Genomic DNA, 17,907 nt, shown 5'->3' with positions numbered 1-17,907 from the left:
TGGACTGATGTGGTGCAGACAACCAATCCACTGCAGTAAAATGCTAATCTCTCCCAGTGGCTAACAACTCTTCATAAAAAAGAGGCAGTTGCATGCTCCAGGGATATCACAGCATTATCACAAGTCTGCTGCATTTGAGGGGATTTTTTTTTTTTTTTAGTAAATATAAACAATTCCAAAGCACTTTTTTTTGACTAGTCAGCTGCATTTCTGTGGAGCGAGTTCATATTGTCGCTGAACTGGTCGACGGGGTCACGGGTTTAAAGCAGAAGGTTACAGAGTATGTGAATATGTGCATTTGTTTTCAGCACACATTTTCATATTTATGGTTTTTACCGTTTTTATTAAAGAAGTGCAAAAATGACTTTCTGCGAAGCACACTACTGCATATTAGATCTTTTCTGATTTGAGTTTTGACCTCATCATACCTGGTTAGAGGATGACTACCTACAGAAACACAAAAATGCCATATATCCCTGCACATCCAACAAAAACAAACACCCGGATTTAACTAAGTAAATAGGTAAGAGCCTCCTAATGGATAATTACTGCATGGAGGATTATGTTTCAGCTGGTAACAAGTTGTTTAACTCTAACTGATGCAGTGAGTAGCTTCTCATGTCTTAAACAACCATGTCTGAAGACACATCCTGTGGTGGTAGGAAAGATGTTAATCTATTTCAGAAGGGTCAAATTATTGGCATGAATCAAGCAAAGAAAACATCTGAGGAGATCGACGAAACTACTAAAACTGGGTTAAGAACTGTCCAATGCATTATTGAAAACTGGAGGGATAGTAAGGAACCATCAACTTCAAGAAAGAAATCTTGAACGATCGTGATTGAAGATCACTCAAATGTGTTAAATGTTGTAGAAAAACCACAGTAGAGCTCACAGCTATGTTTAATAATGAAAGTAAGACCATAATGCCAAAGGAACTCAGGGGGTTGGGACTGAACAGCTGTGTAGCCTTCAGTCATGTGGCCTGATGAGTCCAGATTCACCCTGTTCCAGAGTGATGGGCGCATCAGGGTAAGAAGAGAAGCAGGTGAAGTGATGCGCCCATCATGACTAGCTGCTACTCAGCGGACTACCTGAATAAACTGAATGGCCAGGTTATTCCACCAATGGATTTTTTCTTCCCTGATGGATTTGAAGATGATAATAACAGGAATTATCGGGCTCAAATTGTGGTTCAGGGAACATGACACATCATTGTCACACATGGACTGGCCACCACAGTGTCCAGACCTTCACCCCATTGAGAATCTTTGGGCTGTGCTAAAGAAGACTTTGTGCAGTGTCCGAAAATGTAATGCAACTCTGGACGGAATAAATGTTGAGATAATGCAGAGGCTTGTTGAATATATGCTTATGCATATGAATGTGTGCTGTGATCAAAGATAAAGGAGGTCCAAAGAAATAGTGTGTGACTGTTTTTTTGACAGGCAGTCTGTATTTGTATTTCTAAAAAATATTAGATAAATGATTAATTAAATCTGGGTGCAAATGTGAGACTATAAATTATTTGTTTTTTATTTTATTTTTTTTTAATAATAATTATATATTATAACAATAGAGCGGATGGAGCAATAAATCCATGTCCATGACCTCCATTATATTGCATGTTGATGACACTGGTTTGTGATAATCACTAGTAGCAAAACATATTTAGTTCACATATAAAAAAACATTTGCTGGATAGATTGAGGGTAAACTGGAAACCAGTGGAGGCAGAGGACTGCGTGTCACCAAGACACTGGAAATCATTACCAAGACAGTGGTGTGGTGCTTTTTATTATAATTTAATTCAATTCAATTCAATTTTATTTGTAGAGCGCTTTTTACAATTGACAGTGTCACAAAGCAGCTTTACACAACCAAAGAACAGTACATGAACAGTGAATGTGTATGAATCATGAAATGAGATTGTCCCTGATGAGCAAGCTGAGGGCGACGGTGGCAAGGAAAAACTCCCTGAGAAGGCAACAGGAAGAAACCTTGAGAGGAACCAGACTCAACAGGGAACCCATCCTCATATGGGTGATTACATGCTGTGTAGGCAGCAGGCAGTTCAGTATAACAGTTAATGTGGAGTCCAGTTAGTGTGTGACCAACTCCAGTCTCCAAACGCATCCCATAGGGCAGACGGTGGATCCAGGCGACGAGATCTCCAGCCAGAAGTTGGGCATCAGGACGAGTCAGACAGGTCCAGAGGGCAGAGGGTAGCTCGACAGAGAGAAATAGAGAGGTAGAGAAAGAGAGAGATGGCAGTTAGTTGTATTCACAGTCAGATAAAGTTTGAGGTGAATGTATATGTAGAATAGTGCAGCAGGGACTAGCCTAACTAAAAGGGTGGGCCAGAAGGAAACACAGACATGAGGGCTCACTGGGATGTAGAGCAACCGAACACTTCACCATCAACAAACCTGAGTGATCAGTGAGAGTTGGGAAGACAGCATCTAATAGCATCATACCAGTTCACCATAATGCTCTACATTCATGAGTCCTTCCCAGATCTATTTACAAAAATGCTTGACTAAATAAATAGGTTTTCAGCCTAGACTTAAACACTGAGACTGTGTCTGAGTCCCGAACGCTATTTGGAAGGCTATTCCATAACTTTGGGGCTTTGTAAGAAAAAAGCTCTGCCCCCAGCTGTAGTTTTTATGATATGAGGGACTGACAGGCAGCCAGCATCCTTTGAGCAAAGTAGGTGTGGTGGATCATAAGACACTAGCAGTTCACTTAGATACTGCGGCGCAAGACCATTTAATGCTTTAAATGTCAAAAGTAGTATTTTAAAATCAATGCGAAATTTCACGTGGAGCCAATGAAGTGTAGATAAGATAGGCGTGATGTGCTCATATCTTCTGGTTCTAGTGAGGACTCTCGCTGCTGCATTCTGAACTAAATGAGAGCTTGTTTATGCACCTGGTTGAACAGCCAGACAGTAAGGCATTACAGTAGTCCAACCTAGAGGTGATGAAAGCATGGACTAATTTTTCTGCATCATTTAGTGACAAGTAGTGACAACCTCACTACTGCACAACGTTGTTGTGGAGATATCTGCAGTGGTTTTGTTTCTAGTTAATTTGGCTACTGTATTAAATAAAAATCTAGGGTTATTTTTGTTGTTTTCTATGAGAGTGGAGAGATACGTTGATCTAGCTGCACTAAGAGCTTTTTTATAGTTCAGGATGCTCTCCTTCCACGCTATCTGAAATACTGACAATTTAGTTTGGCGCCATTTACGTTCTAACTTTCGAGCAGTCTGTTTTAAGGCCCCAGGGAGCGAGTTTCTTATCTCTAATAACTTTTCTTTTGACTGGAGCTACATTATCTAAGGTATAACGTAATGACGACTCTAAATATTCAGTCACCTGGTCTAGTTCTGTAGGTGTCAGACAGTGATCCAATCAAAGTTGATAACTCTGGGAGATTACTGATAAAGCTCTGTGCGGTGGTTGATGTAAATGTACGTTTAATGTGATACCGCGGTGCTGAGTATACATTATTAATATGACACACTGTAGTTGAAACAAGATAGTGGTCTGAGATAACTTCAGACAGTGGGAGCGTAAGTAAATTTCTTATACTTAAACCGAATGATATTATTAAATCTAAGGTGTGACCCGCTTTATGAGTGGGTCCTCCTACACACTGATCTACTCCTAGCGAGTCCAATATGGACATAAATGCTGTTCTCAGAGGGTCTTCTGGATTCTCGAAGTGAATATTAAAATCTCCAGCAATTAACGCTTTGTCTACAGAAACAACTAGGTTAGAGAGGAAATCTGCAAATTCACAAAGAAATTCAGAGTAGGGCCCTGGGGGTCTGTAAATGATAATTAGCGGGATCGGCTGAGCAGACTTTATATTTGTATCTACACTTGTTATGTTGCTATAAAGACATTCAAAAGCTTTAAATTTGTGTACATGTTTTGTATGATAGTCAGTTTATCATTGTAAATAACTGCGACACCTCCTCCTCTACCAGTCAGATGAGGCTGGTGAATGTAGCTGTATCCAGGAGGAGCTTGCTTCATTTAAAGCTACATACTCATCCTGTCTAATCCAGGTTTCTGTTGAACAGAGTATATCAAACTCCTGATCTGTGATAGTTTCATTAACAGTAAGAGCTTTAGATGTAAGAGATCTAATATTTAACAATCCTAACTTCAGATCAGAGGTGCTGGCTGCACAATCAGTGTGCTCTGAATTTGTAGGTCACTATGTTAATTAAATGATTAAAACAGACTTTCTGGGTTTTTCTGACTTTTTGTTTAACTTGAGGAACAGACACAGTGTCAATATGTTGAACCCTGAGTGACAGCTCTGTGCAGCTAGCAGACACTTGGTTCAGCCTGTTTGTCTGCTCCCTGGCCTGGACTCAAATGTAGTAGAATATGTTGTGTAGAGTTTAAAAATCCCGCTGTTGCTCTCAGACGAAAACAGGCGCGCCCTCCAAGAAGCGGAAAGGGAAGTGATATAACCATATTATGATATTACACAAGATCAGGCAGTTAAAGTTTTGCTACAGGAGCTAATTGTTGACGAACGCTGGGCTGCGTTTCTCTGGACACTAATAAGTTACATGACCTTTGGAGCTGACCTGCGTAACTCCACAAATCTCCGGACCACAGCACAGACGGACGAGCGTCAGCGCACATCTGCTGCTCTGTAGTCACTGGTGCACAGTTTGCGCAAAGTCTGACTCTTTAAATACGTTGGAAACACTTTCCCAGCTGCGCACAGCAGGAATGGAGCCCAGTAGACTCCTGATAAAGGGAGGTAAAGTAGTGAACGAGGACTGCTCCGTGCTCAGCGACGTCTATATTGAAAATGGGAAGATAGTTGAAGTGGGACTGAACCTTCACTTCCCAGATGCCTCGGGGCTGCGAGTCATCGATGCCACCGACAAACTCGTGATCCCGGGAGGCGTCGACGCGCACACGCACCTGGAGCTGGCGTTCATGGGCACCAAGACTGCGGATGACTTCCACAGCGGGACTAAGGTGAAGACATTTAGTTTGCATCACACAGCTCTAAGATAACGAGCCTCAACATGTGAAAATAAAGCGATCTTACCTCCGTTGCACTGTTTAAAAGTCCAAGTGGGGACAGTTTGAATAACGTTTTATATTAAACTAAGTGAAGTCTTAACATATAGTTATGGAACAATCTGTTGGCTGTGTGGCTGATCCACTACAGGTGTAGGATTCATTTGTGGGACTGATGAAAAATGTTTATCTTTATTCATATGTGTGTTTGCATTTTATTTTGAATGTTAAGACCAAAGGTGTGTTTGAATTTACCTCATTTAACTTAATAGCCGGCAAAGGATAGTTTACACATGCATGAAGTGGAAGAGTTGATTCTCTGTTATATTGTAAACCACTGGCAGCTACACAAGAGAGTCATAAATGAATTAAATACCTATTAGCAGCTTGCGACTTCTTTATTAGACGTGTGATAATCACATGTTGTATAATTGAAGTGTCAGAGTGACATGAAGCAGCTTGCAGAGGACCCAAGAGATCAGACAGTCACAACACTGTGAAATGATGACTAACATCGCTGTAAAGTGCAGCCTCAGCAGAGACCACGATTTGAAGTCTAAACATGTCTCTGCAAGAGCAATCATTGAAATGTTACAGCATGTGCATCAATGCAGCCGAATCAAAATGAATGGTTGAGTTCAAAGCGCTTTATAAAAGTCTGAAAAGCAGAAAATAAGACGGAAGAAAATGTAAGCTGTGGAAAAAAGTAATAATAATAGTAGAAAGCAAATAAGAAATGATAAATAAATAGTTGAAATAGTGTTGAGAAATGTGTCTGAGACTGTGTTAATGTAATTATGACAGTTGTTAATAGTTGTCAGGCCTTCGTAGCATCAACAGACAATAACTATTCTTTATAGGAATTGATCATTTCTTAACTGTGTTCTGATTTCGAGCAACATTCACAAGTAAATCTTTAACTGAAACCTGTGGTTTGACTTGTGTATCACCAGGCTGCTCTAGCAGGAGGGACCACTATGGTCCTGGACTTTGCCATCCCCCAGAAAGGCAAGTCTCTTCTGGAGGCCTACGACTGCTGGCGTGAGACAGCTGATCCCAAAGTTTGCTGCGACTACTCGCTGCATATCGCTGTCACGTGGTGGAGCGACAAGGTGACTGAGCAGATCATTGGTAAAAAAAAAGTAAAAAGCATAAAGTGTCAGATCACAAGTAAGGTGTTAGGATGGTACGTAAGGAAATGTGCTCCACACACGTTTTAGCACACACAAGACTCTGTGAAGAATAAAACATGTCGAGGAATTGTTGTATTTTCTATTTTCTCCCTTGTTTAGACATGAAGGCATGAGAATCAGCTTTATTCTTCCATGTGTATTTCTCCAAACCGATTTCTTCTCCAGGTCAAGAAAGAGATGGAGACTCTGGCCAAGGAGAAAGGAGTAAATTCCTTCAAGATGTTTATGGCCTATAAAGATTTGTACATGCTGCAGGACACTGAGCTTTATGCTGCCTTCAGCCAGTGTAAGGAGGTCGGAGCTATAGCTCAGGTGCATGCTGAGAATGGAGATCTGATTGCGGAGGTTAGTAGTATGAGTAAATGTGATGTCATGTTTCGACAGCATTTCCCTCCTTGGATTGGTATTAGTGTTGCTAAATGGAATAGGTCCGGCAACGCAGCACATACACCTACTGTAGCTGTAACTGTAGTTGAGGTAATAAGGAAGAAAAATAGACATTTCTAGTTGCAGTTGACTTTTACTCAAACACGCATTCAGTCCTGCTGCTGCCCCTCTATCCTTGGAAAGCATTGGATAGGGCCAGGGTCAGGTAAAAAATATCTGTGTAGTGAATTAATGTTTAACTCTGAAGGGTCATTGAGCATGATCCTTAATGAAAGGCAAGTTATGCACTGAGCGGGCAGCTTCCCTCGGGTGGTTCCTCTCATGCTGTCCTTGCAATACAAGCACATGTTAAAGAATGCATGATGGTGACAGAGGCTCACCACAACAGCTGCTGCAGCAAACTTCAAACCTTAAACTTTAATTATTGAAAATAGTCACAGGTTTAACCAGTTTCGTCTCGTTTATCCAGTAAACCTTCTGTTTAATTAGTAACCAGGGTTAGGGGCCAGGTTAGGGGCCCCAAGGGTAATAGTAAAAGGCCCACTTGTGCTTTGCCTGCTACAGGAAGAAAGCCACTTCTTATTCTTTCCGTAAAATTGCAACTATGTATGTAAATGATTTTAATGTTTCGTGCAATCAGAGGGTACAAAAGACGGAGTCAGACCACATCCAATTCCTTGCTTGTCTTGTGCAAACTTGGCCAATAAAGCTAATTCTGATTCTGATTCTGATTCTAATACATTGTTATTTCCAGAAACATTTTGTTTTTCAAATGTCATGGCAATAATGTACCACTAGGAGGAAGCAAATACTAGAAAAGAAACTCTAGCTCATGCCTTGGGAACAGGAGTCCATCTGCTACTGGAAAGTGTGTTGGAGGTCTAGCAAACGTGCACGTCTTTTCAGATGCCGTTCTTGATCTTTGGATGTTCAACCACTTGCACATTTTTGTTTTATCCTATTAATATTTTAGGTTTTTCACAGTCACAGTGGTTTTTATTTTATTTTTATATAATTTTAACTGCAACCACTGCAAACTCACCCTTCACTTGTCCGTCTCGTCTCTGTTTGGACAGACACTGTTCTCTGTTGTCCTTCCTTTAACCTTTATCCTGCCTCATTGTCTCCACTGCTGGACCCCAACAGGGAGCTAAGAAGATGCTGTCCATGGGCATTACAGGGCCCGAAGGCCACGAGTTGTGCCGGCCAGAGGAGGTGGAGGCTGAGGCCACCCAGAGAGCCATCACCATCGCTAACGCTGTCAACTGCCCACTGTATGTGGTCCATGTCATGAGCAAATCTGCTGCCAAGGTGGTGTCTAATGCACGCAGAGATGGTGAGTGTGGCCTCACTGCCACCTGCTGTTTAAATACAGCAGAGTAGGAGTGAGAGACTACAGGCTTGTGTACAGTCACAATGTTTTTTGGTTGTATTACAATTTTACTACAAGGCCAGTGTATTTTCTGCCTAAAAGTTAGATTAGCCTGTATTTTCCCCTCAAATAATCATAGCCTCGGTGGGACAGCATCTAAAACAGCACACAAGTTCCTAACAACTTTTATTTATCCCTCTCCCTGTCTCTGTCTCTACAGGACGCGTGGTGTTTGGGGAGCCCATTGCTGCTGGGTTGGGCACAGATGGTACCCATTACTGGCACAAAGAGTGGGCCCATGCTGCTGGCTTTGTCATGGGACCTCCGCTAAGACCTGACCCCAGCACCCCTGGGTACCTAATGGATCTGCTGGCCAAGTAAGAACAGTGTAGCAGGAGGCATGGTGGTAACAAACCCAGCAATTATTATATAATAGAGTTTTACAACACATGAAATGCTAGTGGAAAAAGGACTTACACCCACACTTTGTTCCGAACGTGCGTAATCAGCGCTTTATGTCTGAATTTAGTTTGGATTTTATTTTATTTCCAATAATTGTCAATGCCCTGATTTGTTTTTGTTTTTTTCATTTCAACATACAATCTGCCAATTATTCTTACGTTCATGTTTGTGTCAATTGTGCTAGTGACGATCTCAGTGTGACGGGAACAGACAACTGCACCTTCTCTGTGTGCCAGAAAGCCCTGGGTAAAGACGATTTCACCAAGATCCCTAACGGCGTGAATGGCGTGGAGGACAGGATGTCTGTCATCTGGGAGAAAGGAGTGGTACGTATATATAACTGCTCTTAATCACACATTGTTCATTACTGGCATGTTAGTCTGAAACACTAGATGCGTGAGCTGATGTGAACGTCACATGCACAGCTTCCTGTCATGATCCATGTAATTATCCAGTTTGCGGTGAAATGCGGTGGGCTGAAAAAAAAAAGGGATGCATGAAAGATGGAGAATGACAACATAATCACAAATTAATCTGTGCCTTTCAACTTAAAAGTCTCTATTTGCATGTGCCTTACGTCAGCTTGATACTTTTCCCTGTGGTGCATAGTGAAAGCCGACCACTCATGATTACTCATCTAGCATGGAGGCCAGCTTTTGGAGAAATATGAATCATGTGCACATAAAATCAGTAAAATTGCAAGAGTTCTACAGGGCCCCATTTGGTCAAATCAAATCAGGAAGATTCGTTCTGCCTTAGGACTCTGTGCATGCCTCTATACAATAGTGGGTAGGGGCTAAATGTAAGTTTCTGACTCCTTAGAGGACAATGTAAATACATACATACATATAGTGTTTATATTTACAGTATATACAAATGTTATGTCAGGTTCAAACTGCATTTAGCCATTTGAGTATAAGAAATGTCACTGTACTCTGCTTTCTGTTTTTCTACAATCCAAACAGAAAAGGCAGTAAACTCTCGCAGAGTGCCGACACTGCATTTTCTTCATTATTGTGAGGAGGGTATTTCTTCTGCCACAAGGCCACTGGAAAGATTTACCACATGCAACAACACTTACAAATAACGCATTAGACAATATTTCAGCAGAAATGAGTTGCTTTCTGCAACGTTAAGCACCGACCTTTCATCTGCTAATTCTGTATATTGTTGTCATCCGCTGTGATCCCCCCCCACCAACCCCCTCTTGCCCCTCCGCTTACTCAAGCCAGATGCTTTATGTGTTTTTTCTTCTTTCTCCTTAGCACAGCGGCAAAATGGACGAGAATCGATTTGTAGCTGTCACCAGCAGCAACGCAGCAAAAATCTTCAACTTCTACCCGCAGAAGGGCCGGATTGCCAAGAACTCGGATGCTGATGTGGTTATATGGGACCCCAAGTTGACAAGGTGAGGAACCCATCTGCAGCCGTTCAGCAAATCGGGAGAAAAATTTTGAAATACATCAGGAAAAGAAAGATCTTGGTCACCGTGTGTGTGCAGTTTAAAGTGTTTACGACTCCAAAGCACATTCTAATGCTCGGCTATCTCTGCACATTGAGTCTGGCATTACTCCCAGTGCTATCAGCAGCTTTGACTGCAGAGGGCGCTACTGAAACACAACACAAACCAAGTCACAAAGCACGGATTCAGGGCGTCAAGCAGTCAGTTAAACATGATAAGGATTTGAAGTTTAGCAGTAAAGCATGCAGGCTATAGATACAACTGAAAGGAGAAGTGATCTTTCATCTTGTGCCACCTCAAAGAGCGCGCGCGCACACACACACACACACACACACACACATTAATCCGCCACATAGGCTTGTTTCATCCTCTCCATCCAAGAGTCAGGGTATGTCATCACTTATCAGCAGCTGCAAATTAAAGCACACAACACCATTTACACATGAATCACATTCTTCAGTCGGTAAAAAATGATTCATTCTTGTCCATGTTTAGTACTTTTTTGGGAAACATTTTAACACACTTACATAAGCTAGATGCAAACAGCGACTGTGGGTCGATGCTGATAGGTCGTGGTGAGGATCTATGAGGCGTCAAATGTTTCACGTGGGAGATAAACCAATTTTCATGGTACAAGACAGAGACACAAGACTATTTTCAGATTCAGGCTCAGGATATCGTCATTTTCTTAGTATGCACAGATATAGAGCGGAGGACTCTGTGCGCTGCACTATGGAGCGCATGCTCTGACACAGGCACAGAGGACAGTTTGCATTCTAGTAGCTAGCGTGCTGTAGCAAATTCAGACTTATATAACCTAGAATGGCTCTGTTTGCTGGAGAATCTGGGCCCTCGGGGAAGTCACTAACCGCTGATGTGAATTGGAGGAGAACACATTAAGGCCCAGTGTAATTTGCTGTAAATAAATTCACTGGTAACACAGAAAGAGCTTGTGCGAGGCCTGAGAGCTTCACTATTACCACCACGGAGGAGTGCGCTGTATTCTGATCTGGTCGTCCTCACATGTGTGTCCTTCGACTTTACCATTTGTGCATGCCTGTGGATTTTCTAATGCCTTTCAAGCATGAAAGCACCTCATGTTTGATTGCCACAGCCATGAATTCATCTGTGAAACAGCAAAATTAATTGCCTTTGGCGCAAGTGTCGCTTCATAACATCCGGGACCAGAGGCCACAAACAGTTGCATAACCGCAAATATGAAGCTCAGCCAGTTGGCTTTTTTCTTATAAACGGGCTACTTGAATAATGAGGATGTATCATGCAGCAGGAAATGCGTGTATGTGTATGTGAACAAGGAGAAAAAGGCCATCAATAAAAGAAAAAATCAAAAGAAGACATTGAGTGTTTGATGTACGAAGCTGAGTCAGACTTTTACAGATTTAGTAAATGGGGGGACCAAAACATTAGGACCACATCAACGTAATGCACTCCAGTACGACTCCACCCTCCACTATAATGTCAATAATAAATATATGGCAGCATTATCACCTTTTTTGACAGTTTCAACAGAAAATGCAAAATAAAAACCTCCTTAAAGCAGCGTTCATGGCAGAACCGCTGTGTTAGATTGTATTGACTGTACAGGTACCTAGTAAAGTGGTAGACAGTATGTATGGGAACACTTATAATGTTGAACCCACAAAGAATTAGCAACTGACTTTACATAACTGTCCCATGTTACATTTTTTTGGGTGAAAACTGTTTTTTTCTGTACTTCCATAAAAACTCATCATCCCTCCGCTGCCGTCGTAGACAGTTTTGTTGTGTCGGGGTGCTGCCTGTGCTGCAGTATTATGTGGCGGTGCTCGTGCAGCAGCCTTTGGATGGATGCCACAGAAATGTAATAAGCAGCACTAGAAATGTTGAGGTACCTTTCTACTGGCTGAAAGAACCTTGGGTTATGTGCTTAGTAAGCTTTTTAGAGACGAGGGCATCACATGAGCAAATGTTATATAAATAATACATTATTCTGTATTGCTTGTTGCTGCACAGTCAGTGAGCTGCAGTAAACCAATGCTGTGTATGCGTACATCTTGGCCTGATTCAATCAGTTTCAGATTAGGAGGGAGTGCATTAAGGCTTCACAGGAGGTTTATGTGTTTCTCAGCTTTGCGTTCACAGAGCAAGTGGTGATGGCCTCACTTATCACAAGGGATGTGAAGTTTGGTTATAATGTAGGCTCCAAAAAGCTGTTTGCAAACTTGCGGTTGCATCTTTGCGTCTTGGCAGGAAAATATCAGCAAAGACCCACCACCAGGCTGTGGACTACAACATCTTTGAGGGCATGGAGTGCCACGGCGTCCCTGTCGTCACCATCTCCAGAGGCAAAGTGGTCTACGAAGATGGGCGGCTGAACGTGTCACCGGGCCACGGCAGATTCGTCCACAGACAACCTTTCCCACAGTTCGTTTACAAAAGAATCGAGCAAAGGGAGCAGGTCAGTCAAATCCCAGATTGCTGAAAACGAGCATCATAGTTGGTAAAATGTATCCTCTCAACACTGGTCTCACAAATGGAACAATACTGTTCAACCATCCTGTTAATGTACTATAAACAAAGGTCACTCAGTCTGTCTGTCTGCTTTGTATTTGGCCTGCAGGTGGGGAAACCTACTGCTGTGATCAGAAAGCCCTATGCGGGGAAAATCATTTCTGTATGAACAACTGACCAAGACCATGAAAGGAGGTGCCAGAGCCACAACATCAGAATCTTCTTCATCTTGGGCAGTTTTGACATGTTTCTGCTACATACATCATTGAGCTGTGTGTGTGTGTGTGTGTGTGTTTGGGAGCTTTAGGTCAACTCTGATCAGTACTCAGGCCAATGTCCTGTTCACAGATAATACCTTTGTTAAATTTTCTCAGCTTCCAGGTCAGTTCTGCTCATCGCACAGGTCAGTGGAACCCAGTCTGCTGCTGCAAATTATTTTCACTCTAACATACATTATGCAATCAAGTAACTCACTGTAAGGAATGAAAGTAGGGCTTATGCATGATTTCACACAATAAAAACATGTGGTGTGATTAAAAAAGAGGATGTTTCCTGAGCGTATTTCTATACTGCATATGATGTTTGAAATAACACACATAACTGTGGTAAAATACAAACAAGAACCCTGAGTGTGAACGTGTCTGATTCTACAACTTAGATTTCACAGCCACTGTCTGTTGCTACTGGTAACAGGGCTGATGTTTCTCACCAAAAAAAATAATTGCCTTTGATTAAATGTTCAGTAAGCTGCAGTGACTTTCATGAAAGTATTCAGATTTACTTTGTTGACCCAGAATGATTCTGTATTTGCATATTCAGCAAGACGACCCATTATCATGTGCACTCCATCCATGTCCATGTATGGACTGCATTCACTGCCTTCCTGGTTAAAAGGTCTGTGGCTGTCACTGAGCATCATGCAGCGACTTCCTGTTGGTCTGGCATGCTAGTGTGCTATAAAGCCACAGGGCCAGCTGAGACATAATGTGAGCTTATCAGGTTGCCACACGGGTCAGTAGCAGCGTGTGAGTCACAGAAGGCCTACTCATCCTTGAGCTGTAGTCCTTCCTCTTTTCTCTTACAGTGGAAGTGTTGGTATGGGGCTGGCAGCGTGAGGGAACTGGTAAGACGGTGGCATTCAATAATGACTGAAATCCAGACAAGTTAAAATACACTGAATTGAATGTTAGATCACCGTAGTTGCCACAATTAACCTGGAACTGGTCACCAGTCATGCACAACACTCATGATGTAACCACATTGCCACATGTGTAACTGCACAATGAAATTGTGGGCGCAGTGGATACACAGTGTGTAATGCCAAACACACTGACACCAGCAGCAAAGCAGGAACCCACATTATTACAAAGTAATAAGTTTAGTTAGTCTTTAATTAAAAATAGTCCTTCACTGGTAATTTTAGGTAATTCAAAAGAGAAATGAAACTTTGATCAGACTGGAAAATATTTAATGAATCAACCTTATTATTGTCCTTTAGAAGGAAGTCAATAGCAAATGTATTATGTATAATAATTCCTGATGACAATTACCATTCACAGGGGATATTTTTCAACTTGTTCTTTGGAATGCTATAAATGATCTGCAGAAAATGTGTAACAGCATAATACAGTAACACAGGGTTTGCAGCATACAGCTTGTTAAATAACACCGAAACCGATTACTGCACACGTTGCATCAAACATCTGTCATTAATTCAAGTCATTTGGCTGTGACTCGTGTGTGCTCTGTGATGACAGAAACACCTTGAGTACGAGATGCTAATGAACGGTGACAGTGTGTAAATGGAACGAGGACAGTGGTGTGTAGGGGGCATTTGTCTTTGATAATGTAAGTAAATACCACTGTTGAGAGAAGTTATTAGAATCTATTTGATTCTACATGTGTATGCTTCATAAATCCTGTGAAGTTCCTATGATAAAATCACTAATGTTGCAACGCCTAAGACCACAACATCTGTGGTATTGATACATTATTAATATATTTTGTTGATTGACATGTTACCACACACTGTACTTCGCGTCGTCTTGTGGGTTCCTGTCAGACTGTGGGGCCGACTCATCATACAATATTGTCATCTGCCTTGTTATATAATGAAAATGATGTAATATGTATGCAGTAAAATAAGTAAAATGAAACTGATACTAGCTGGGTGTTCATTGGAGCTGATTGAATTTTCCCTGGTTACCATTATTGTCAATTGGCAGACTGACCTGTTATGTAATATGATGGGACACAGTGGTTTATCAGCAGATATTTATTATTAATAAATATTATCATACAACGCAAAATAAATTATTACGGAGCTAACAAATATAACCAGAAAAACAAGAGGTATTACATTCATTTCATTTTAAAAGCCCAAACAGTTCAGATGTCTTTGCTTGGATTTGTCCAAAAATAGAACAATCTGGAGGTAGCTGGCTTGAAAGTTTCTAACAGACATCAAGAAAGCTTATTAAAGCTGGAACTATGATCCCTTAACACACACACACCTAGGCTTCAGAGTGGGAGCACCAACTAAGCTGCAGGTGCTGTAGGTACAGAAGATTATGTGCTTGCTTATGTGCTGTCGCTTATTGGTCAGTTAACATGGAACAAAGTGAATATTCATTTCTAGCGTCTTCCAGTTAGGTTCATGCTGTATGAATGGATCCTGTGTCACCAACAGACCTTCACCTCCACCTGCCACATCACTACAACAGAAACGACGTCTTCACACGATACTTTGTGGATCTTCTTTGGGTTGAAAAAGCAGCGGGAACCAAAAATCAAGCTGAAAAGAAGAACAAACAGATGAAATGTGACGTCTCAGCCACTACATTGCTTATTCTCTACCAACAGATTGCACCACCAACCTTAAGAATTTGTGACTTGAGGCTGCAGTGCTGTTTCTCCTTCCTCGTTTTTAATCTCTTCCTGAGGATTTTGGCGTGCAAGTACTCTACTCTCTTCTCGGCCGCAGTGGAAAAGAACTGCTCACAGACCAGCAGCCTGACCTGGGACATTTTGCCAGCAAGCAGAGTCATGGTGAGCAGGATGAGGAGGATGGCAGCTAGAGGACATATGGAGTCACTGAGCAGCAGCTTGGGTTTGGGAAGGCACTCTCTCTCAAACAAGGTCACAGAGTAGGAGAAGTCTTTGCGATTTTCCTCAAGAGACAGTTGAAAAATGGAATCGATCTCCTGAAAAGGTAAATGACTGAGTAGTCAGTGTCAAAACAAAACAAATGGAAGTTCTAAAAAATGCTTTCATTAGCATACTTACTTTGATCTTCACTATCAAGGGGACGTGGAATGGCTCCAGCTCCGATAACTTTGTTGTTACAATATTAACGAACCAGTACAATAAGGCGTCCACAGTTATAATCATGAGCCAAACTGTAAAGTGGGAGACAATTGGAGCCCCAAATTTCAGCATGGCCTTCCTCTCTCTGGTGCTGGGATGAGCAGAGGTGAGAGTGGCGTAGAGCTTCTTCTCCTCCGGCGTGAGGGGGAGGACGCAGGGCTTTCCTTCCTCCCTCTGCTTCTCATCAAAACGGACAAAGTCGCTGCCAATGAACCTGTTCTTGTATTTCATGTCATTGCAGTATTTCTTTATGCACAAGCCTATAAACAACATGAGCAAGAGGAAACTGATGGCAGGAAACATCCTGCTGCTTACTGAGGAGACGGTGCTCATCACGAACTGCACATGTTCAACGGTTTCATTCAGCTTCCGCTCTGCTTCTGTCAGTTTCTCCTTGAGTTTTTCAGATTCCACTCTGGGTGAAACGCTGAGCTGGGAGTTAAACTGCACTAGTTGAGGGTCTGCAGCCCTGAACCTTTTGAGCATGCTTTCTATCCATTGCAACACTTTGATATAGTTACTGAATGGAGCAATGATGGAGGCTTTCTTTGCCTTCAGGTTGCAAATCATACTCCCGGCCAGCACCGTGAGGTTCTCCAAAGTGTTGCGGATATTTTTAAGAACCACTAAACTGGTCCCAGCTGTTAGCAGCAAGTTGCGACTCTTCTTCATGAAAACAGAAATCACGAAAAGAGTCCCCAAGCACCTCACTCTCTTTGATAAGAAGAGAGCCACAGTAAACAATGCTCCAAAGCAGCTAGCGATCCCTCCAGCCACTGCTGTCTCATAGTTCAGGGTGAAGATGAGGTACAGGAGGAGCAGGGAGCTGAGGAGGAGGCTGAAGAAGCTGCAGATGAGCAGGAGCACAAGGGTTTGTTTAGTGCCATCCCTTTTACCAGTTGTGAAAACCTCCACAGCCAGAAAACCAACATCCACAAGAGTCTGCTTTGCTGCAATCCATGGAAGTAGCATCCTGAGTACGAACGGACCCAACACTGGAGAGCAAAGAATGAAAAGGAAGAGCCACGCGTTGAATTCGATACTGCTCTCTAGTCAAGCTTTGATTGAATACAATCTTCAATTCCTTCTGCACAAATCTTGGTGTCTAACATGTGCTTTTGGTTTGCAGCTGCTTTAAATACTGCTAAAAACAGGAACTCATTCGTCACTTCCCAGTCATTCCTATTTTCAACCAAAAGCAGAAGCAAACAAAGAGTAGTATGACTCAAGCGTTGATCAATTGGTTTTAGTGTTAAGATCAATGACGCTAGGCCGCATCAAACTGCGGAAAGCTGCATAACAAAACAGGTTTTATTAAGGAAAAGATTTAAATGAATTCTGAGAAAATTAGCTCCAATAGCTCTGGTTATCTTTGGAGCCTGATTCATCTTTCAGACTGTAAGTCGGGAGATCTCAACTTCTTTATACAGAAGAAGAGAAAAGTACCACATACGTTTCTCCAAAGAACAATGTGTGTGTGTGTTCATGTCACCACCCAACACTTGGCATCAGTGTAATATCAATTTTTTTATTTTTAATTTGAAAAATAACTTACATAAATCTCTGTACTCAACCATACTTAACCAAGACATAGCCTTGGCATTAACACATTGCACCAAAAAGAGAAAATTAAAAGGCATTCAAAAGGATAAATAACATATGTCTTTATCATCATATGAGGCATTTTTCCTGTTCCAAAAGAGGCTATCAATCTATTCATGGTATCTTGTTTACTCAAATTTTGACATCTAAAGGTATGTACAATGAAAATTCAAATGAAAATATATACTGTAGCTTGTTACAGCGACAAGGTTTTCTTGGACATAAAGACGCATCATCGTCACGTGGAAAAGAAATAATGCCTCAGCTCAATTTCATTCAGACATACTGCAACTATAAGATTCATATACCTCCCAGACACGAGAAGTATTTATAATTACTAAAAATAGAAAATAAAAAATAAACTGGTATTGGCTTTTAAATAAAACTAACAAAAATATAGTAAAGTAATTTCATTTTCATTAAAACAAAACGAAACAAAACAAAAAAACATTTTCTGTGGCAATATCCCTTATTTGAAGTTGTGATTAG

At 41.6% G+C, this 17,907-nt stretch overlaps 2 protein-coding genes across 2 annotated transcripts; one reads left to right on the top strand and one right to left on the bottom strand.

Annotated features, from left to right (window-relative positions):
- The first annotated feature begins 4,421 nt into the window (after nt 1–4,421).
- On the top strand, nt 4,422–13,011 carry dpys (dihydropyrimidinase). The gene is made up of 9 exons (XM_026372008.2): nt 4,422–5,018; nt 6,017–6,175; nt 6,422–6,601; nt 7,790–7,979; nt 8,236–8,392; nt 8,662–8,803; nt 9,743–9,885; nt 12,190–12,397; nt 12,560–13,011. The coding sequence occupies exons 1-9, from the start codon at nt 4,764–4,766 to the stop codon at nt 12,617–12,619; spliced, it is 1,494 nt and encodes a 497-aa protein (XP_026227793.1). The 5' UTR covers nt 4,422–4,763; the 3' UTR covers nt 12,620–13,011.
- A 1,795-nt stretch (nt 13,012–14,806) lies between these two features.
- On the bottom strand, nt 14,807–16,904 carry LOC113170357 (dendritic cell-specific transmembrane protein). The gene is made up of 3 exons (XM_026372428.1): nt 15,736–16,904; nt 15,327–15,653; nt 14,807–15,244 (listed from the first exon to the last, which is right to left on the bottom strand). Exons 1-3 carry the CDS (start codon nt 16,786–16,788, stop codon nt 15,185–15,187), a joined length of 1,440 nt encoding a protein of 479 aa, XP_026228213.1. The 5' UTR covers nt 16,789–16,904; the 3' UTR covers nt 14,807–15,184.
- Nucleotides 16,905–17,907: the final 1,003 nt, after the last annotated feature.

The sequence above is a fragment of the Anabas testudineus genome, chromosome 16 (genome assembly GCF_900324465.2).
Source record: "Anabas testudineus chromosome 16, fAnaTes1.2, whole genome shotgun sequence".
NCBI lineage: Eukaryota > Metazoa > Chordata > Actinopteri > Anabantiformes > Anabantidae > Anabas > Anabas testudineus.
This window is presented reverse-complemented; position numbering and strand designations above follow the sequence as displayed.